We start from the raw sequence: 23685 nt of genomic DNA on the forward strand, positions 1-23685 counted from the left end.
CGAAACCTACAGTTATCTCTTCTCTCCGTCTTAAGCTTTTAACCAGGCCCCAGCCCAGGGAGGGGCCCCGACAGATTCTCTACCAGATGTATGTGTGTATATGTGTGCCCTAAGGTCATCACGAGGATCTTTGAAGAAAACTCTTATGTCTGTCCTTGTGTGATCAACTCACAGAAACAGACAACCAGAATCTCCCTTAAAAGTTTTAAAGGGTCTTTATTAAGTCAGACTCGTCAATATTCATTAACAATTTAGTCTCAAAAGAAAACTGAAGGGGCACCAAAAGTTCCCTCATCTAGTTTCCTACTGTTCTGTCCCTCCTAAGATTTTAACCACATCATTGCAGTCAAGCCATCTCAGACGAACATTTGCTGCTTCACTTTCGAGTCGTCTAATAAACTCCGAGCTTCACAGCTGTGCTCCACACTTCTATCAGTGATTCACACATTCCCTAACATATAGCACCTCAATCTGTTTAAAAGAAATCAGTGCTCTGAACACTTCTATACTAACACCTTGATCTGTTTAAAAGATCTCAGTGTGCTATACACCATATAACGAACACTTGTCCAAGAGGCTCTCGTACCATGTGATTTATATATCCCTATAGCTGATTTTGAGTTTGTTTAAGAAACTCTCATGCTGTATGACTTCACAAGCCAATTGCGATCTGGTTTGAGTCTTGTGAGAAGACTCGCAAACAGCAAGAGATAGCTGCTTCTATACTGCAAGGGGAAAGTACCTAACCATTCCATCCTCATACAACGCACGCGTGAACGGACCTTTTTCTCCATGCAAAACTGTTGAACAGTCCGTTCTTGCGCACACGCACGTATCAAGAACGCGTAAGGACCATAGACTGTATAAAAAGATGGACGACATGACAGCTCCCTAAAAGTGAAGCCAAAACATTTCGGGCGCCCCCTGCTGACTGGCTGCAGTATAGCTCATAAAGCCCGCCTCCTCCATGTTAACAGGTGGGACATGAGTCAAACTATAAAATCAAAATACACGGCAAATAAATTTTTCTCAAACATGGTTTCTGTCATTATAGCAAGTTCTTATCATGCTGACTTACGTCTAAGTGTTCATTTTTCTGACAAGTCTATTTTTAATTAGTTATTTGATGCTGTCAAAATGATGATTGACAGCTCTGTTGACAAATTCGGCCCCTGCAGCCGATCAGTTCCGGGTAAGCAGAGCGGAGGACGATCCGCGAGTGGAAACGTAACTAAAACAATCACTACAGTCATTGAAGTTTCCATACCTGTGAACGTTAACCTCAGACCAACACAGAGAAGCTGTTCTTCTGTTAAACACGCCGGTGTGCGGGATCCTTGCTGTTTTTTCGGTAAGTTAAGTGTGTGTTTGGGTTAGCGGAAGTGGCTACGGCCGCTTCACTCGCTGATCTCTACTGCGCAGACTCTGGCTACATATGATGTGCACCTGCACTCTAGATGGAAAGACCCTGGGTCAAACAGGGATGCACCTGCTGGCTCACCAAAAATAAATAAATAAATAAATAAAATTAAAAAATATATATATATATATAAAAATAACACCAGCTGTGTCTCGGTGAAAAAAAGGTCATACACTTACTATGTCTGGGTCACACAGAAAGTTTAACACGTTTCCTGTCTGGGTCACAAAAGTTCAACACTTTCCATCTCTGGGTTACCAAAGTTTAACACTTTGTCACAACCATACAGTCTATGGTCACAACTGTCATGTTCCTGTGTTACTTCCTGTGCAGCCACAGTTGCTTCCTGCTTACACACACACACACACACACACACACACACACACTTTCTTACAGCAGTTACAGAGGCTTTTAACAAAGCATAACAATATGTTGATTATAACAAATGCAAACTTATAAAAAACGTATTTACGTATTTTCTTTTTTTTTTTTTAACAAGATACAACAAACCAAATAATATTGCCAGTAAGAAATGCTTAAACCTTAAAAAAGTAAAAACTTATCTTTGTCTAATATCACACCAAGCAGATTATATGTTGTCATTTTAAAAAGTTATATTATGAGCAACAATCTTTTAAGCATATAAGGTAACCTCAACCTGTCAGTCTCTTCAATTTGTTTTGTAATCAACTATTGATGAAGATTCAATAATCAAATCATTTAAGCCATCCCATCCTAAAGACGGTCTGTCCAAAGGACGTTTGAAACAGAACACGTAACTTCTCCTATTCATTCAACAGAGGCGAAATGGCATCAGTGTTAATGGCGGCGTCGGCAGGCCCTAGCAGCGCCGTGTGTATGTGTGACGCACGCACTATTAAATGGCAAAGGTGGCTGAGCTTTAATAAGGCGCTGTGGGGTAAATGCAATGTATAAAGGGCGAGTCTGTTAGCTACTAATGGACAACGTTGATACAAACCTTTAGATGGCTTAACAGATGAGCGGCCTTCCTTTATTCTTCTTTTAAGATTAAGCTTCCCCTTCATTTTCTTTTTATCTTTTAGCTATTATATCTTTTCTTGAATGTTAACTTTAATCCTTTATTTTTTATTATTTTCTTTAGATTCTTTTTTGGACGTTTTTTTTTACAGGTGAAGAGAGACAGGAAATGTTGGGAGAAGAGAGAGGGGAGTGACACGAAGCAATGGGGACGAGGGTGGGAGTTGAACCCACGGCCGATATCTTGAGGACTGTAGCCTCTGTAAATCGAAAGCTTTGCCTTCAGACTCCCTCAATTTTTATCTTCATTTTTTTTATCTTTTACTTTAATTGCTTGCTTTTATTGGTGCCACACGGCTAAAAGACCTCCAAATGTGGCCTGGGGTTTCAGTGCATACTTATTGCGGCTTAAGTGCATTCACACCTGCACTCTGAGCTGCCCGCATGTGATCAGATCACCCAAGGAGCATGTTAATGTCAGGTGTGAACAGGGCCGAGGACGTCGCGTTAAGCACAATTAAGCATCCAAAGACAGGAAGCACAGTCTTGCTGTCTGAGCTCCAAATGCCAAGTGCATCACATGTTTCACCCTGAGAGGAAGTCAGTGATCGGAGAATAAAAACACTCATTGATGAAAGAAGAGCGTGAGATGTGACTGTGATTCTGCACAGAACAACTCGAGCCATTCAGGAGCAGCGTGTGGGATTTATTTCTGACTGTACATGAGGTCAACATGTCTCCTACAGCTAATAATGGGGAACTTACTGCCCCAACCTGTCAAGCCCTGCTCCCTTTGTGCCTGTTTCCTTCTGAGAGAAATGATTCAGCCTATGAGATCATCCGTCCTGCTGGTGTGCCGGCGTTCAGAGCCTCGATCACTAAATGACTTCTGCTGTAACAGTTTGCCGAGTTCTCAGGGAAATTTAACGAGTGGAGATACTTGCAAATGTGTTCGCTCTCGATCTGTCTCTCTGTGTCTCTCCATGACATTTATCAGGTCAAGTCTTCATTAGCACAAATGCTGTATCAAGTGCTTTTTAACTCCAGACTGCAGGCATTGTATCACATTAAGACGTCACTGTTCGAAGCTGCCTCAGCCAGAATCATCCACCTTACACCATCGGTAGCTACAATGGTACATCTTGACTTCTCTCATGTTCTGCCTTACAGTTTCCTGTTTTTAAACTCTTGCAAAATTATTATTATTGGGGCGCCGGTTTAGAGACGCTACAGTCCTCGATGGGCGGCCCCGGGTTCGACTCCCACCCTCAGCACCCTGCCGCGTGTCATCCCTACTCTCTCTCCCCCTGTTTCCGACATTATCCACTAAATAAAGGCGTAAAAGGCAAACAAACCAAAGTGATGAAACCTGTGTCTCTTCTCTTTGTGTTTCTGCAGCATCTTATTTGCAGACATCGAGGGCTTCACCAGTCTGGCATCTCAGTGCACTGCGCAGGAGCTGGTGATGACTCTGAATGAACTCTTCGCCCGCTTCGACAAGCTGGCAGCGGTAAGAATGCAACCAGACACATATGCACTGTATGTAAAGGCCACACATTGTGCTCTCATGGTTTTGTACTTTTAGTCTAATATACTTTCACTTTATTTTGTAAGTGATTGTTTTGTTTTGACAACAATCACAAGCAGGAAATATTCGATCAGTTCCCAGCACACATACTGTACAGAAGAGTTATTTTTTGTCCAAAGATAACACCAGTGAAACGTGGCCTGTTCAGGCAGAGCTTGTGTTACATTGGCTGTTTCCTATGAGAGCATCTGCTATGAAAGACTCTCTCCATCTCCCACTTTACTCCTGGAGTCTGCCACCGTTGTATACGACTTAACTTCCAAAGTAATTTCTAACTTAATGAGTTATTCACACGTGCAGATAAGACAATAGATCACAATTGAACCTGCGTCACTGTGGGCTGGTGTTTCTTTAGAAGAAGACAAACTATTTTAACATGCTACACACACAAAGGCCCGAAATACAGACATGCACAGAAAGGACTCTAGATAGAGATAGATACTTTATTGATCCCGATGCATGGACATGCATTAATGGAGAGATGTCAGAGTGAGGGGGGCTGCACATATACATGCTCGGGGGCACTCTCGACAGTGCCCAGTAGATGACACGGCACCTCTCCAGCTACCAGCCCCAATTCCATGCTTGATCCGTACCGGGACTTGAACCGGCCACCGTCCGGTTCCCGGGCCAAGTCCCGACTGACTGACCTACCATCCACCCCAGCTAAATTTAAGCTGGGGTTGCACCAGCATCTAACTAATTGCACACGGGTGCACGAGGAGTAGACAACACATACTTCTCACAGGTGATTGCTTTGCAGAGCTGTTGTATGACTCTCTCATCAGAAACCCAGTGTGGACCTCCAGTGATGCTAATGTCCTCATAGTGTAATGGTGGAAATTCATTATAGTTTGAGGCACAACCCTGGTATGACTTGTTTGTTGACATAAATATGAAATTTGCACATTGAAAATAATACAAGGCGGAAGTTGAACCATAAACAGTGAGTGACTAGCTACTATGTGAGCCCAGGACATAATATTTTAATGTCTTGTTCACAAGGCAACCCTGTCCTCTAGAAATGATGGTTGTTTATTACTTAACTGTTCGAATTAAGTTGCGCTCTCTTAAGTTGTAAATGTTCAAAGAGATTGTATGAGACAGTAATGTCTCAACTCCTGCTGAATCTTTTCTGTATTAAACTTACTAGATTTCAATAATGCTGTAGGCACTTCAGGTGGTAATGCAAGTTTGTGCAGTGGCCGACAAGGGCAATCGCGCCGCAACGACCCGATTTCCATCAGAAGAAACGTGGAGCAACTTCATCATTGATGTAAATTTAAAAACACATGCAAAAGTCCAAAACAAATGCAACAACGGAAACACGCTGCAACTGAAAAGAAACGTGCTGCAAAAAGCCGAAACAAATGCATTAACATCAAACGCGCTGCACATACAGAAGCGATGCAAAGTCAAGAGACACAAACCCAGAAAACACATGCAGAAGAAAAACGCTGCCAATCCAGTCCTGCAATGTAAACATAACTTGTGTATGTTAACATGAGTTGGTCTACGTTGTGTATATGTCTAAACGTATCTGCTGTTGCAAATAAATCGTATATAAACGTTATTTTTTTTGACACAGGGCTGCAAAAGGAGAACTAAAAGGGGGATGCATGAGGTGGGCTAGAGGAGATGAATCTATTATGTAGCTGCTTTTAAAGTAGGATCAGTAGCTGCATGGCAAATAAGACCTTGAGGCGTGATATGTATACCATCTCAACTGTCTGAATATCTGATGTGTTATTAAAACACTGGTGATATTGTGCTAAACAAGCCTTGACATAGTTCTGGTCTTTCAGGGCTGTGATCAGCATGATATTAGTATCCGTGTTGACAGAGGAGGTGGTGAGACACTGATCAGAAACATCAGAGAGAACACAAAGTTCAGTGTTCTGCCACCACAGGAGGGAACACGTGTCATTAAAAATGAATTGAGCTTTCAGACTGCAGCAGCTCTTGGGGAGTTATCCAGAGTGTAAGAAGATTGGAAATGAATGCTGATACTTTACTGCATCTGTGCTTAGGGTTACATCTGTACAGGATCTTCTTCATGGGTTACTGTTTTATACAATATCACAGTTTGAAGGTATAAAGTAGTACACAAGGACTGAAACAAGACTAGTTTAATGTGTTACAAGGACTGTCCTTATGAGGCCGATGACAATGTGTTTGCAAGCAGGAGCGCGCTGCAGACATAGGGGAGGACAGCGGACGAGCAGCCCCGCCTACTCCCCGAACAAAGTATCCAGAGCCGTATAGACAGAGAGTCGCGTCAGTCCAATATGCTCCATGATCCGCCATTGTGATGTCGCAACTCTCTCTCTCTACGGCTCTGAAAGTACCGTCACTCACTCACTTATTCAGTCAGTCACATACAGACCCACGTGTAGGGCTGACCCTGGTGGTCAGCCAGAAAAGGACTTCAAACAGAAGGTTAATATAATGTCCCGATACTGTAGAATTCAAACACTTGCCGTGGCTAGCACTGTCGCCCCACAGCTAGAAGGTTCCTGGTTTGAACCCGGCATAGTGGGCCGCTCTGTGTGGAGTTTGCATGTTCTCCCCGTGCATGCATGAGTTCCCTCCAGATACCCCTGCTTCTTCCACAGTCCAAAGACATGCTCGTTAGGTTCACTGGTGACTCAGGGTTGTCTGTCTCTATGTGTCAGCCCTGTGACTGACAAGTCCTCCAACCACTTAAACACTTTTACACTACATGTCACATTCACACACTCATTCAGACACTGATGGCAAAGGCATAATCTCCTATCAGTATCTATGCACATACATACCTGATGGCTGTGCCATTGGGAGCAATTTGGGGTTCAGTGTCTTGCCCAAGGACACTTGATTGTAAGAGACGACCGACACCACGACTGAGCCACAGCCGCCTCATATGTCTTAAGGTAAAATGTAGGGTTCACAATGTTTACTTTATTCGTTTTTACTGATTAATTATTGATTATTTTACTCTCCTCAGGCCTCAAAAATCTTTTGGTTAACAGGTCGCAGCCTGCAAATAACAGAAAAGATTAGGAACCAGGACAGAAAGAGAGACAGATGAGCACTGTTTTATTTTAAACGTGGGGACTTACAACAAAAGAAAATAAATATAAAATCCTTAAAAACAGCTAAAATTCTGCGCTAAAGTCCACATCACGCCATGCTTCCATAAAAACAGATGTGTGCACAGAGCACCAGTGTTCATATCTGCCGTCTGTCTCCTGCAGCCAGTCATGTGTTTATACAACGTCTCCAATATTAGACCCATAAATGGCACATTCATGAATATTGATGTATTTTTTCTCGTCCAGCAGCCTCATTGTTTGTCCAGCTCATGCTCGATGTATCTGTATGTCATCTGTTTATGAAAGGCGAACTGATGTGCCGATCAATATTTATGAGTCAAACGGGCGTAATGGCGTTATAAACCAGACAGGTTGCTGCTGACGCTTCAGTGTCCGTGCCAGATGTACCTTGTATCTGTCTGCACACACACACACACACACACACACACACACGCACACAAATATTCTCTGTGCTCTTTACACAGTGGCTCTTTTTGTATTTTTTCAGAGCCACGTGCTGGAGAGAGACTCAGGTGGTGATCATGAGACACAGTGTTCACCCAGGCCCTACAGACACACACCAACACACATGTGCGCACAAACACATGTCATATTATGGTAGTCACACACGCTGCAGGCAGGCAACGTGTAAACTCATAGCTTCTCTTTGACTGTGTTTTGTGCCTGCAGATACAGCATCTTCTCCTCTCAGCAGATTGTAAGTGGAAATAATTCAGATGAGGGGCTGAATTCCCTGTAGAGGACATGTTGCCTGCACCCTCCTTAAATCTGCAATATCTCATTTTGATTTATTGTGGCCTCCTTGAAGTTGCACAGTTGAACATTTATATCTTATCGCATCAAAAGTCGACACATAATTAATATTTACGCACTGGATTTACTGGAGTTTGCCTCAATCATTTTCTCCTTCAGTTTATGAGTTTGTTTACTTGGTGATTCGAGCAGGAGGTTGTTCTCTTGTTACAGGAGAACCACTGTCTGCGGATAAAGATCCTGGGAGACTGCTACTACTGTGTGTCCGGGCTGCCGGAGGCGAGGGCCGACCACGCGCACTGCTGCGTGGAGATGGGGATGGACATGATAGAGGCCATCTCGTAAGTCATCCTCCGGGGTTTAAGGGGCGTCACTGGTTAACAAACCTCTGCTGCTCCACCTCTTCGTCATGCCTGAGTTAGGTCATGTGAACCATCACTAAGCCGAATGGAGGTGTAATCATTGCTCTTCTCAGGGGTTAAGGTTGCAGTTCACTGCAGTTACCTGCTCCTAAATGTTTTGGGTTGTTTTTGTTTTGGGTGTAGCTGATCTGCCTGTTAGCATCTTCCCCTCTATCAATTCATCCATCTATCTGTCCATTTTCTGTACCTTCTTAGGTCAGTATAGGAAGGGTCACTGTGGGACACTACCCCAGCATGCACTGGGCTGACCCTTTAAAGCTCCTGTGAGGAGTTTTTCAATGGTTATGAAACAGACTGAAATTTATCCCGATGACTCTACATGACCTAAAAAAGCAAAGCAGACCATCAGCGACAAGATTGATTGTTTCTATATAGTTATTTTTAATGCCTCAAACTGCTGGAGGGGGGGAGGTGTCAGGCGAAGTGATTAACACGCTGCCTTTGTTTACATTTTCCAAGGCAAAACTTATAGTGAGTTACACGTGACTGTTAAAGAAAGCAGGATGAGATTTTTTGTTTAAAAAAAACACCACTTAAGCACGTACAGGACAAAATCATTGAAGAGATAAGAGGTACAGCTTTGTCCACAGGGGGCGCCAAAATCAGCACAAACCGAAAGTTCCTCACAGGAGCTTTAAGGGAAAAATAAGTGTATTCCCCGTCTTGCCTAGAGTTAGGTGAGAAGAATCATACATCTGTAAACATGACGGAAACGTCAGCAGCCAGCTTAATTAGCTTAGCACAAAGACAGGAAATGGGGAGACAGCAAGCCTGGTTCTGTCCAAAACATCTCCCAAAATGCGAAACCGTACCTTTAAAAGATGGCTGAATAATCGAGGACTCTTAGAGTTATTTACCCCTCTTGTCAATGTGAGGATTTGCTGCTTTTCTCTGTTTGATTACACATTTTCATGATGTAGCTGCCGCCCAGCTGGTGGAAACATTTAAGTCTCACAGAAAGGGTTTTCCAAAGCAGAGATTAACTTAGAGGTCGTCTTCAATCTGTTATCTCTGCAGAAATTAGGATGTGTTCTTCTTTCCCTGCCTTTGTCTGCTAAGGATATTGATCTTCTTAATAAAGGCTGCTATCAGTCCTGTTGCAGCAAAGAAAAAATAACATGGCCGCCGCTGTCAGTCTTTATCTTTGAGTCTACAGTCTGTTACAAGTAATGATTTGATTGAGTCAGAAAATGTTTCAAAAAGCTACATAGGATAAAAAATGTTGATATCTGGTAACCCCAGCAGTCCACACATAAAACCAAACATGCTGGCAAAATTAAGAAAACAATTTTGCAGGTTGTTACTTGAAGATCATCACTGTTTGTTTATTTGTTTGTTTGTTTGTTTGTTTGTTTGTTGCAGGCTGGTTCGGGAGGTGACTGGGGTGAACGTGAACATGCGAGTGGGCATCCACAGCGGCAGGGTGCACTGCGGGGTCCTGGGACTCAGGAAGTGGCAGTTTGACGTCTGGTCCAATGACGTCACGCTAGCCAATCAGATGGAGGCTGGGGGCCAAGCTGGGTACGTCTCTCGAGTCCATTGAATATACACTAACTGAACAATGAACATAAATGCGGGTGTTTATGTGTGTTGTTCCTGTTTCAGCCGTATCCACATCACTAAAGCCACTCTGAATTATCTGAACGGAGACTACGATGTGGAGGCGGGAGCAGGAGGAGAGAGAAACGCCTACCTGAAGAAGAACAACATAGACACCTACCTCATTGTGGGCTGCAGCCAGAAAAGGGTACAGTCCCCTTTATTGTCTTAGTTGTGAAGGATTGTCCTTCCATACGTTAATACACCCCATTTTTATGTACTTAAAAAGGATAGTTTGGAGGGAACATCTTCATAATTGGGTCCAATATAGACTCAGAGACGGACTTTTGTGGTCAAAGGTCACTGTTACGGGGAATCTACACAGGCAGCGTATTTGAAGCGTATTTTGACGCGCTAAGCCGGGATAGAACCGCTCCAATGTTATTTAATGCTGCAATCTCCATCAGCTGCGTATGCTGCGCGGGAGGCGGGTGTAATACGCGAGTCATTTTCTGCTGCTCCGTTTAGTCTATTTTTCCTCGCTGCTGCGCGTCAGTGAAGCGTATAAAGCCATTGACTGCTGTGTAAATACATGCCCACAAACAAGGAATCCATGTTAAACCAGCCAACTTCCGATTTCAGTTTCCTTTTGCAGTTATTGATAGACTAGATGAGCAGGCTTTAATTTAAAAAAGCAATGAATATGTTTCCTTAAGATTTGAGCACACAAGCCTATTAATTCATTCTCATTTGACTTCTACATCCAACATAAACACAGAATTTATGCACAATTAAGAATTAAGTCTACAAGTCGGTTGCAAAGGTTGCGTCACTGCCGCCACTATTTATGGCCAGGAATCGCAACTACCATTGGCTGACTTTGAGACTCATCTTTGCTGTAGTTGCAGCTGGTGTAGTTTGCAAAATAGATGCTGCTTTGGCGCTTACGTGTCGCGCACGTTCGCCTGATGCGACAGTATCGGTGTAGATTCCTACTAAAAAACTAAAACAAGAAAGTTCAAAGTGTTAAGAAATATTCTGTTTTGTTTCTTATTTCTTATTTTCATTTTTTTTCACTAATAAAATCTTTTCAATACTTTTATTCCACTTGCATAACTGCTTATTATTTCTTCATTTTTATCCACCAGGGGTCAGAACCAACAATCTAACAGACACATTATACCTTTTAAAAGTTATAAGTGTTGTTCAGTGAATATTAAAACTCATTCCTGTATGTTGGTTTGTTACAGAAAGAGGAAAAGGCGATGATAGCCAAAATGAACCGACAGAGGACCAACTCTGTCACACACAACAGCGGCCACTGGACCGACCGCCCCTTCTACAACCACCTGGGCGGAAACCAGGTCTCCAAGGAGATGAAGAGGATGGTGAGGAAACTTTGCTGCTTTGAAGCCAACACATTGTTAATACCCATAATCCTCTGATCTGTAGTCTTGATAAGCAGTCGTGATTGCTCTTCATGGCGTGCCTCTCACACCTCAACTCAGCTCTTAGAGGCTCTCGGGAGCACTCAGGGAGACAACAGCAACATGTAGGCGGCCACGCTGGGAGGAAGAACGCCCCCCCGATCCTCCAAACTTCAGCCTCTCCTGGGCTGAATTAGATTTCAAGGGAGAGCTCGAAAGTAGCAGCTGCTGCACAGTGAAAAAACACATCTAGATTCATTTTTATATATGTGCTGAAGCTCTCCCTGCTGCTCAGCAGACCCTACAAACAGTGAGTCACTCAGAGAATGGATGCACCCACACCTGACACACACGCAGGACTGTTTTTTGTTTATCATCAGTCCACCCACCTCTCTCACTGAATCTATCATAGCGACGATTGTGAGGAAGCCCTGGCTACAGGCAGAGCTCTGAATAAGTTTGACTTTGCTGATTAACACATGTTGTATGTGTGATAGAAGCTTCTTCATTGCTCAGAGTAAAATCCAAATGAACTCAGAGGTCAGGCTTAGGGTTATAGGCCTCTCCAGGGACAGAGTGACCTCGACCTTCGACTTAACTGGTGAAACTGGTGTTTCCTCGTAAAGAAGACTATATGCATGCTAACGTTATGAAAACACAGGTGTATAAGGGAACACCTTCTTTTCACAAAGGGGCTTAAAGAGTTGTTTGGCAAACTTGTCGCCCTCTGCTTTATTTTTCTGGTTTGACTTATGTTAGAATATTTTGTGGCAAAAAAGGTAAAGGACTCAACTATGATGCAATGTTTTAATGTACGCAAATGTTTTCTTAAATTAGGGGATTAACGATCAAAGTTTGTTCCAACCAGCCCCTTCAAAAGCCCCGTTTACACTGCCAGATCAAGGCAGGATTATTATGCCTCTGTTTCGCTTCGTCTTCTGTGTTAAACACGTGAACTCTGAAGGGCGGTGCGATGTCGTTCCGCCTCTGAGCCGGCATCAGAGGTAGTAACAGAGGCGAAATGGCGTCAGTGAAGCACGCGCTGTTTGTTTACACCTCGCACATGCTTTGCTTCCGCAACGCCATTCCGTCTCCACCTACCTTTTCACCTGCCCCACATTCCCTACATCAGGGGTGGGCAACCCCGCTCCTGGAGGGCTACCTTCCTGCATGTTTTTAGGTTTCTCTTCACTCTAACACACCTGATTCGAATGTTTCGCTCGTTACCATTCCCCCCAGACACTTCAGTTGGTTGATAACGAGCAGATCATTCAAATCAGGTGTGTTAGAGTGCGGAGAAACCTAAAACATGCAGGAAGGTAGCCCTCCAGGAGCAGGGTTGGAGACCCCTGCCCTACATGTTCTTCAGCCATCATTATCGGCTCAGTGAGGCCACCTGTGCCTACTTAGACACAGTGTGGAGCCCTCAATTAGCGGAGTATTTTTTGGGAATAAAACAGGTTTTCAAAATCATGTTTTATATTGTTGATTCGTATTAATGTGTTTTCGGTGTCCCACTTTGATATAAAGACTTTCCATGTTCTTGTGGTCAGTTTTAGTGGGAATTACACTCTCTGGTTTTCCTTACCCCTATAATGGTTCGGTCCAATTTGGGCGGGGCCAGAAGAGGTATAAAAAGCTTGCTTATGTGTTTGTTTGCACTTGTTTTCAAGGTTATTTGATTTATGTTTATCCGGGACTTTTTTTGGCTCTGTTGTTTACAATTTTTGATTAATGAAACCACAAGATTGCCTCCAGGTTCTTCAAACCAACATCTTCTTTGCCTACCACCAGAGCCAAAAAGCCACACATAAATCCCTTTTTATGTAGGATAACTATTAGTAATGCTACAGGCGGCTACAAGCAGTTGCTTGGTCCAATGTAAAATGGCAAAGGCTGCGTGACGGCGGAGCTTTGTTACAGCGCTGTGGTGGAACCGCAGTGTAAAAGGGGCTACGGGTTGGTTACAGAGTTGTTATCAGTGTAACACAGACAGATGTCCCTCCTGCTTCTTATTTCTGCTCCTATTTCTTTTTTTTAAGATTGTTTTTGGCCTTTGCCTTAACTGACCGGGCCACGGATAGAGTAAGAAATATTGCAACAAAGGGCCGAGGGTCAGAGTCGAACCCAGGGCTGCCGTGTCGAGGACTGTAGCCTCTAAACATGAGATGCAGGATTTAACTGCTGAGTAAATCGATGCCCCTTTTTTAACATTTTTATTTGACACACTGTTCTGAGCAGCATTCAATAAAAGATGGACAAGAGCGCCTCCTCATAAAATAAAAGTGCACTAAGACGACGTCTCAGGAAAAAGACTCAAACATTCGTCTTATCTCTCGTCGCTCTGGATGAGTAAATTCAATTACAGCTGCTGACATCACGTCAGCGGCTTTTGTGTTTTTTGTCCGTTTGCCTAATATCACACAAATGTGTCGCCAAAGCGTGTGTGTGTGTGTCCTTTACACACTGACTCACAGAGCCCTTTCAGAAGTGGCAGAAACATTAAAGATTCTGACATCAACTTTCTTCAGCTTTTCTTCATCCTCAGCCTGTATCTCCGTCCTGCCCATCACTCTCTCTCTCTCTCTTTATCTCTGAGCTGCTCATTAATCACACAGGAAAAACTCTGAAGATACAGCATGCTGTAGAGACAGAGGGCAAGAGAGGGAACTTTTATAGCAATGTGAGGGAGAGAAGGGACGGATATTCTGTTGTCCATCCACACACGGACTCATGAATGACTTCTGAGACGTCCTGGATTTACTCTTTTTACGTACTTTCATTTACTACTCTTTTTTTAAAAGCTTTCATTTGTTAAATGTCTGATACTTGATTGTTTTAGTGAATGTTTAAGCAAGAAAAAGACATTATTTGATGCTTCCAGCTTCTAAATTATGAGAATAAATGTTTTTTCTTTGACATAAATATTAGTTAACTAAATATCTTTAATTTTTGGACCCTTGTTTGGACAAAACAAGATAGTTAAAGACGTCGCCCTGGATGCTAAGAGAGGCTGCAGCTATTTTCAGACATTTTTATACATAGAAGTGGTTTAATCAAGAGTTATGATTTTAAACTATATATTTTATATGTCTAACAATAACTGTTTTTCTATCTTGATCTTCCCTGGAAACCAGATATTAATCCTAAGAGACTTCCTGGTTAAATGAAAGTTAAATAATTAGTTAGATAATAAATAAATCCATGATCCACTCTCTCTTCCTTTGTTTCTGACACTATCTGCTGTCCTCTCTCTGTCAGTAAAGGCCAAAAAAATGAAATAAAATACACGAATAACTAAAAGAAAATCATGTAAAGTTGCAGCACTAGTTTCAGAAAGCTGTGCCTCTTGTGCTCCTTCAAAGTTCAGATTGATGTGTTGAACCAGGAGAGGGAGCTAGAGAGACGCAGAAGCTCACTTCATTATTACAATGTAAGAATTGGAAATGAATGTAGACTAGATTATATTAATCTACAGTTTCCCTCTCTCACAAAGGGAAAGAATAATGAAGCTGAAGTTATGTTAAAATTTGCCCAGACGGGTTATGATGCCATGCTGATTCACAGCTCAGAAGCTTTTAATTTGACACATTTATTTAATTGAACAGGCTGATATACAGTCAGAGGGATGGACTTTAATTTACAGAACTGATATGTAGGAGATTAAAAGGCTTATCCTGCTGAGTGTGATGGTGTGCTGGAGCCTACTGAGCGAGAGGCGGGGTTACATCTGGACTGATCGCCAGTCAATCACAGGGCTGACACACAGAGACAGACAACCTTTCATGCTCACACTCGGGCAATTTAGAGTCACCAATGAACGAGCATGTGTTTGGACTGTGGGAGGAAGCCGGAGGGAACCCACGCATGCACGGGGAGAACATGCAAACTCCACACTGAAATGGCCACTACGTCCAAACCGGGATTTGAACCAGGAACCTTCTAAATTTAATGTGTAAATTAGATACACAAGCTGCAAACTATGGAAGATTAACTGATACTAATCCTTCTGAGATTTCTTGTGCCACAATTTAATTTAAATTTAAATATTCATGTATCTGTCTATTAGTCGTGATCCAGATATTGTGATAATTGCCTATAAAATATCCCCAAAAAAGCAACGTGGTTTCTCAAGGTCAAAATTATCTTCAAATAACAACAATTAAAACTCAAACATTTAACTTACAATCACGTGTAACTGTGAAAAATCAGCAGTTGTCATATTTAAGAAGTTGAAACCAGTCAATTCTTTTATATTTTGCTTGACGATTCACCTCACTGAAGAGGCCAGTGAGCGCAAAAAGGGCCACATATGCAGAGCAGGTAGCAGGATGCTGGAGCGCCCGCTGTGAGCCTGTTGAAGTTGGGGCTTCGCCGGTCGCTCACTCCAGCGTACACTTAAACTCCTGGGAGTGAAAGGACTGCCGCAGCAAAGGCCTCGCGGTGGCTGTGGATCACCCCCGGCTGTGTAGAACCAAAAATGAGATCCTGTCAGTCACTTAGGATTACTAAAGCTTTGTTAGTTATGTTCATCACAGCCTAAATTAGTGGTAAAGTAAAAATCAAACTGTCCTGAACTTTGTAGTGACACGCTGTTGTTGTTACAGTATAAGTGTCCATTTCCAGCTCACTGTCTTTCCTTAAACCTCTGTTTTCTTGTGTTTGCAGGGCTTTGAAGACCCCAAAGACAAGTGAGTAACGACATGATTACTGTGTGTCCTCTCATCCGGCTCTTTGTTGCATGTTTGTGTCTGTGATGAATCTGGTTCTTATTAAAGAAATCAATAACAAACATGAGCCCTGAAAGGAAATCTAATGAAGACGGGTATAAAGTCAGAGTTAATTACTTTTAACTTCCTGTTTGAGTCTCTGTGGATGTTTTTTAGAGGATGACTGTTACTGAAACCGCTTCCAGCTAGAGATTAATCTCACATCAAACCCTCATAAAGACATGTTATGATGCTTTGAAAACCTGTAGCTAATTAGCCTTAATACATTCGACTTATCTAGTAGTTTTATTTTTTCTTTTCGTCAGTGTTAACATCACTTTCCATCCATCCATCTATTATCTTCCGCTTATCCGAGGCCGGGTCGCGGTGGCAGCAGGCTAAGCAAGGTGACCCAGCCGGCCCTCTCCCCTGCCACGTTTTTCAGCTCCTCCTGGGGGATTCCGAGGCGTTCCCAGGCCAGACGGGATATACAATCCCTCCAGGGAGCTCTGGGTCTACCCCGGGGTCTCCTCTCAGTTAGACGTGCCTGGAAAACCTCCAAAGCGAGGCTCCCAGGAGGCATCCTAATCAGATGCTCGAACCACCTCACCTGGCTGCTTTCGATGCGAAGGAGTAGCGGCTCTACTCCGAGCTTCCCCCGGATGTCCCAGCTCCTTACCCCATCTCTAGCCTCTGGAGGAAACTCAATTCGGCCGCTTGTATCTGCGTTCTCATTCTTTCAGTCACTACCCAAAGCTCATGACCATAGGTGAAAGCTTTGCCTTCAGGCTCAGCTCCCTCTTCACCGAGACGGTCCGGTACAGCGTCCGCATAACTGCTGATGCTGCACCGATCATTTTGTCTAAACTCAAAGGTGATATATTCTGTGTGCAGCTGTCAGAGCTGCTCACAGAGCAACGCAGAGACGATCTCAAACAGAATATCAAAACGACAGAGGAGGGGTCGTTGAACCTAAAGGCTGTCTGTCCTTCAGGAGTGACTGCAGGTTTTTTGATCACTGACGAAGTTGTCCTCGTCTCCTCCCACACTGCTCGAGTTTGTTCTGACCTCACACTGAGCCGGAGCGTCCCCGCTGACAGGCTCCGCTCCGGGCTGCAGCACAGAGCCCGCTCACTCTGCAGACAGCTTCTGGAGTTTAGGGGAAGAGCATGCTGCGTTTTTATCACGCTCTGTTAGAAACCATCACTGGATACAATATCACAGCTGAGTTTGGAGATGTGTTTGTGCAGCTGAGAGGCCTGCTGCTGTCAGAGGCTTACTGCTGTCAGCAGTCATAGCTATTAGACATAGTCAGAGCATCGTCTCTGCCCCATGTCTCACCCTGAATGCTAACCAGGCCTACTGCAGGGAAAATTGCCTCTTAAACTAGCACAAAGAATATTTGTGCTAAAAAAATACTTAAAGTAATCAAGTCCAATCAAGTTTTCTCCCTGCTGTGTACGGCTAACGGACAGGTGGAGTATAAAAGTTTTGTCATGTTGGAAAAAGTTTCTCATGGAGCTTTTTGAAAGTTTATTTTTTATCTGTCAAAACAGGATGTTTTTCTGTCATCATTACTTTAAGTGTTTCTTGTCAGATGCTTGAAAGAACAGATGTTTCACTGGTGAAACATTTTATTTCCGGCTTATTTTTTCACAGACAAAAAAGTCTCTGAAAGGAAGTGTTGTGGCAAACTTCTTTTTTTTCTCCTGCTTTATTTCTGGTTGTAGAAAAGAAAGAGAGAGAGGTTTTACACTAGGTTCACTCTCACTCACTCTCATGTTGGTGTTGTCTGAAGCAGGCAGATGTTTCCAGTAACACAAGCACTTATAACCCACTGTAACTACATCCTTAACACCAAACAGCAGACAGACACAGTAGGTGAAAGATTTAGCCGCCAAAGAGCCAAAAATTTCCCTCAAGTTAAAAGAAAGTGCGTAATAGGTTTACATTTATCGTGTGGCCACAAACACCACTCCTAAAACAGTTGTATTACTGTTTTCTACCTGCCTAATGTGGGACTAAGCATCTGTTTTCCTAAATGTTTGATATACAGCTCCGGAAAAACACTTGTGAGACCCCTCCAAATGTTCCTTAAATCAGCATCTCGCACTTCGTGTCACGGCCAGCCCAGTCCAGATCAGAACCCCGTTGAAAACGTCCTGAATGTGATCAAGAGGAAGATGGATGATCACCAGCCATCGAACAAAACCGAGAGTGGCCTAACGTCACACAGCAGCTCTGTGACAGACTGGTGGAGAGCCTGCAGAGACGCATGAGAGCTGTGATTACAAACCAGGTTACTCCACCAGATATCGATCTGTGAACTCTCCCTGAGTTAAAACATTAGTGGTCTTTTGTTTAAAGCTCCTGTGAGTTTTTGGTGGATATGAAACAGACTAAAGTGACAACATTGATTATTTCTATAAAGATATTTTTAATGCCTGAAACTGCAGCCGCGGGGTCGGTGTCAGACGAGAAGATTGACAGCACGTGAGCAGCCTTCGTTTACATTTTTCACGGCACAGATTCTCGATGAGTTCAAAGAAAGCAGGATGAGATTTTTCACCAGAAACCAAAACTTCTTTGTGTACAGGGCAGGTTCAGCAAAGAGATTATACTCTTTGCCCACAGGGGGCGCCAAAATCAACACAAACTGAAAGTTGTTCACTGGAGCTTTAAAAACCAACTTGTTTTCTTCGCTTTATTCAACGTCTGAAAACATCTTGTTTGCATCTTTTTGTTTTCTTAACCAGTCGTCATTTTCTGCAAATAAAAGACCTCAGTGAGAATATTTGATTTGGAAGGAGGAAGAAGTGTTGAATACAAGAAAACAAAAGTTCATTTTACACAAACCTGTAAACAGTTGAACCAGAGAAAAACATAATTTTTGCAGTGGATTTTTTTCTGGAGCTGCATGTGCCTCAAAGTTGATAATATGTCAGCAATTGGTTTTCACTGTCGTCTAGTGGCCAAAAAAAAGGAAAGATTTAATTAAAAAAGTCTAACTGGTGGAGCCAGTTTAGCTCAGCGGTTATATTCCATATACAGAGGCAACAGTCCTCGAGGCTCAACCCCCATCTGCCTCCCGCTGCGTGCCATCCCCACTCTCTCTTCCCCTGTCTCTGACATTACCCACTGTCCTCTCTCTCTCAAAAAAAAGGCATAAAACTGCTCCCTCTTTTTTTTAACTGTCTCCTGCTATGGACCCTTTAAGTTAGTTGTAGCATATTATTGTAAAATCAGCCTGCTAGTACTAACTCTGCACCAACATCTTCTCACACCATCCATGTGTTTCCTCTTTGTCCGGCCACTTTCACTGACCCACTCTCCACTTTTCTCACGTGGGCTTCCCTGTAGGATCAATGCTCACACTCACTAGCTCACTCATCACCGTGATCACGGTAGCATGAACATCTCCATCAGCTGATTAGTGCTTGTCAACAAGGCCGTGAGTTTCAATCAATGTAAGTGACACTTTGCAGATTCTGTAATTAGACCGAGACGAAGCGGCTCATCAGAGGCTTTAAAGATCGAGGGGAGTGACTGTGTTTTAGGTCAATTACTCCTTTTGCACTTTGGATATGATGAGCTAATGTTACTGCACCTCAGAGTTTTTACTGCCTTTTGAAAGGAGAGTTTGCTGCTCTGGAGACGGAGCTCAGGAGCTTTGAGTGATCTGCTCTGATTCTGTGTTTTTCAGACATTTCATCTTCAGAAACACGCAGGAGAACCTGAACCCGGAGGACGAGGTGGACGAGTTCCTGGGCCGGGCCATCGACGCACGCAGCATCGACCGCCTGCGCTCCGAGCACGTCAAGAAGTTCCTGCTCACCTTCAGAGAGCCTGACCTGGAGAAAAAGGTCAGGACGCACACACACACACACAAACTCACAAACTCACACACGCATAGTGACACACACTGCCAATTTAGCAGCAAATAATTGGCCGTGACAAGCAATCTTCCCTTTGCAGAAAGCTCTTCTGCCGCTCGCTCTTTTTGTGTCCCTTGAGGAAGTCAGTCAAAGCAAAGTATCACAGAGAAAGAGAGGAGCTGGGCTTTAAAGGGAGAGCAGACGGCCGCTAAAGGAAGGAGGAAGTAAACTGCTTCAGACAGTGAAGGACAGCCTGAGAGGAGAGGTGAAGGCTCGGGCTGTTGTAGAAGAGTTTTGAGAAAACAGGAAAGTTTCAACTTTGAATTGCTTTCTTCCCGTCACGGTGAGAGAGTCAGGACGTAAAGCAGGAAGGATCAGAAGGACGTTTGTGAGACTCCCGTTTGCTCTGGATGAGATTTATTTCAGATACTTTAGAAGCTTTAAGGCCAAAAAAATAGGATAGTTTTCTTAACTTTCTCTGGTGCTTGTTGTTTTTCTGATCTTTTTTTCTGAACTTTAATTTAAGTTTGGAAATAATCAGATGATAAATGTTTTTACTGGACAGTGACAGATTGTTTGTCAGTATCTTTGGCTTTTATGTTGGCCAGTTAGTTATAAGTGTTACGGTACAGAAGTGATAAAGACAGGGACAGGTTTCTAAAAATGATTACGAGTGTCAAACTTAAAGTAATACCTCGAAGATTTTCATTTAAACAAATGTCTGTTAAGTCTCTATCTATCGCTGAATGAGGTAACACAATGGTGACTAAGCCTATGGCCCACTGATGAAAGCCTTCGCATTTGCAGTATTTCGCAGAAAAAATCAAGAGCGGCGCCCAGTTAGTGACGCGTTTTCCATCATCCAGCAGTGGTTGGTCTGCCAAATAGGGTGCCAATCTCGAAGATCTCAGTTTCATTCTCTTTGGCGACACCGTATGGCGATAAACTGTAACTGCACACTTCCCAGATATCCAGATGGCTCCCTTTGTTACGGTTGTAACTCTTGATTTTCCTGGCTGACGGTCGCTTTCCTTTTGAGACTGTTTGCCTTCATCTGAGCGTCGAGGTTGTTTCTTTTTCTTTGGATTTTCACTTATTGTTGAAGTTGTATCTGTAGTCATCCATCTTTTCTTTGTCTGTTCAGCCATAGTAGATTACTGTTTACTCGCAACACTTGCAGAGACCGGAAAAGCAGCCGCTTAGCTCCGCCTACCCTCTCTGGCAGACCAACCACTGCTGGCTGATGGAAAACGCGTCACTAACTGGGCGCCGCTTAGACAGCCAGTCTGTAATTCTGCAAAGGCTTTCATCAGTTGGCAATAGGCTCAATCACCATTGTGTTATCTCATTTGGCGACAGATAGAGACTCAACATTTATTTACATGAAAATCTTTGAGATTTTTACTTTAAGACAATGACAAAAGTTTTGTTAAATAATAATGGTATTGATCTATAACACTGTGTGCTCTGAGGCTGCTGTTGTTCCTGCAGTTTTAACTTTAGTGTTGGCTTTTAAATTCAGATTATCGTCAATAATGTTCCAGTATTTACACTCATGAGCACGCTCAGTTGTTTTAGCTTTTACGAATCTGGTGAACGTTTATGGAAATCGATTATCCTTTGTTTTATTTTCTCTGTTGTTTTATTAAAGCAGCGCTTATGAAAGAAGTCTATCTTAGATCTTTAAGTGCTCGTCGGACTAATGTTTGACCTAAGTGCAAGCTGCAAGTACAGCTCTGCTACATATCTACTTTATGGGGAAGTTTATATTTCATAACATAAAGTGTGCCTGTGCGCTGACCCAACGAAATGTGTGTGAGATGTTTTAATCGTCCTCGTCTTGTCCCCTCCTGCAGTACTCCAAACAGGTGGACTCTAGGTTCGGGGCTTACGTGGCCTGCGCCTCCCTCGTCTTTCTCTTCATCTGCTTCATCCAGATCGTCATCGTGCCACGGTGAGTGCGCTCACTGAAATATGCACCCATTACCAACTTTGGGATTTTAAAATGGGATGACAGTAATTTGGCTCCTCACAGACATTTCTGTCATTACTGTCATTTTACCAGCAGCAGGCCGACAGATGCTGAAATCATCCATGTGTCCTTTTGAGCTAAATAAATGCCTCCTCTGTCATAAGTAGGAACTTTTAATGTGAAACTCCGGTTAAATATGAATCTTTTAGTGACAGAGCGTTTAGTGTTTGTGTGCTGGATCGCTCACACTCACAGAAAATATGATACAGTGATTATTCTACATGACAGGAGCAACATTTCATTAACATGAAGTGATTATAATTCACTCCAGTGTGATTGAGATGATCAGACAGGCTGTAAACAAGCCAACAGACTACTGATTCAGAAACTAAACAACAACATTAATGCACGATTAAAACAGACAATTTCATTCATGATTTTACGTTCTCTCTGGTTTCTTTCCAGCATAACTTTAAATGATTTGTTTACAACTTGTCAGACAAGCTCACTACTTGTACTCTGCTGCAACAGCTATACACTTTTATAATTACTTTATTATTATTATTATTATTATTATTATGCTGGAAAGAATTATGAGTTTGTTTACAATCTGGCAACATCTGACAAGATGAAATAAAACAATGTCTCTAAATGCATTAGATCACTTCCCCAGTCATCCATCCATCCATCATCTATACCGCTTGTTCAGGGTCGCAGGGGAGGCTGGAGCCTATCCCAGCTGTCATTGGGCGAGAGGCGGGACTGATCGCCAGTCAATCACAGGGCTGACACATAGAGACAGACAACCTTTCGCGCTCACATTCACACCTACGGGCAATTTTAGAGTAACCAATGAACCTAACGAGCATGTCTCTTGACTGTGGGAGGAAGCCGGAGTACCAGCGCATGCGATGGGGGGAACATGCAAACGTCTGAACCGGGATTTCAGCGCTAACAACTTGTCTCTTGTCAGCTTTAACCAACCAATTTCAACCAACTATATAAATGGACTGTACTTACTTAGCGGTTTTCTAGTCATTCGACCACTCAAAGCTGCTTTTACACTATCACTGTTACCCTTTCACACACATTCACACACTGATGGCAGAGTCTGCTACGTACCTGCTACGTGCTAAGTGCCCTACTGTCAATCAGTCATCACATCCACACACCGTTGGCTATGCAACCGGGAGCAATTTGGGGTTCAGTGTTGTGCCCAAGGACACTTCGACATGTAGACTGAGGGAGCTGGGGATCGAACCTCCGACCATCCGATTGAAAGACGACCGACTCTACCACTGAGCCATGACATCCATCCATCAATCAATCAACTTTTAGCATTACATAACTAGTAGGTTAGTTCGCTAGCTAGCAATAATAGCATAGTATGTGGGTGTGTCTTCAGGTGTTCCCCACTACAGTCTTTGTATCGTGTCCCAAATGTCGTGTTTATGGGCCCTTTGTTAGAATTAATTCACATTGGCAGCTCCAGATGATCCTGTTTCACGTTAAAATACATGAAGACACAGACTCGGTGTGGTTATTATAATGTCTTATATGAAACATTAAGACATGTTTATCAGCTGTAATTAAATCCTTTTGTTACATAATTGTTTGGTGTTATATCCTTTATAAACAACGTGTTGTTATTAAGGCCTAGTTTACGCTAGCCTCATGACATTGACTTTTACATCATCTTAGCTTGGGCCAATCTTCCCAAGTCCCGCACAGCCGTTCACCCCTTAAAGTATCTATTGCAGGCTCGTCCATCTTTAGCCTCACTACCAGAATTATATCAGTAAAAAACTGAAGAAGTCATTTTCATAAGAGCAGAACAGCCGAGTTATAAAAGAGAATATCAAATCAGAATCAGTCTAATTTGCAGC

General features: G+C 43.0%; 1 protein-coding gene across 1 annotated transcript in view; it reads left to right on the top strand.

Moving 5' to 3' along the window:
• Positions 1-23685, top strand: part of adcy5 (adenylate cyclase 5) — a 94140-nt gene that overhangs the window by 59268 nt on the left and 11187 nt on the right. The window contains exons 4-11 of the mRNA XM_069662678.1: positions 3818-3929; positions 8069-8196; positions 9640-9798; positions 9883-10024; positions 11067-11204; positions 15912-15934; positions 19671-19815; positions 21684-21781. Of these exons, the coding sequence (XP_069518779.1) occupies positions 3818-3929; positions 8069-8196; positions 9640-9798; positions 9883-10024; positions 11067-11204; positions 15912-15934; positions 19671-19815; positions 21684-21781 (945 nt within the window). The remainder of the gene's footprint in view (positions 1-3817; positions 3930-8068; positions 8197-9639; positions 9799-9882; positions 10025-11066; positions 11205-15911; positions 15935-19670; positions 19816-21683; positions 21782-23685) is intronic.

Source organism: Semicossyphus pulcher, unplaced genomic scaffold, assembly GCF_022749685.1.
Source record: "Semicossyphus pulcher isolate SPU_LCO1_2020_fin unplaced genomic scaffold, fSemPul1.0.p SCAF_15, whole genome shotgun sequence".
Taxonomy (NCBI): Eukaryota; Metazoa; Chordata; class Actinopteri; order Labriformes; family Labridae; genus Semicossyphus; species Semicossyphus pulcher.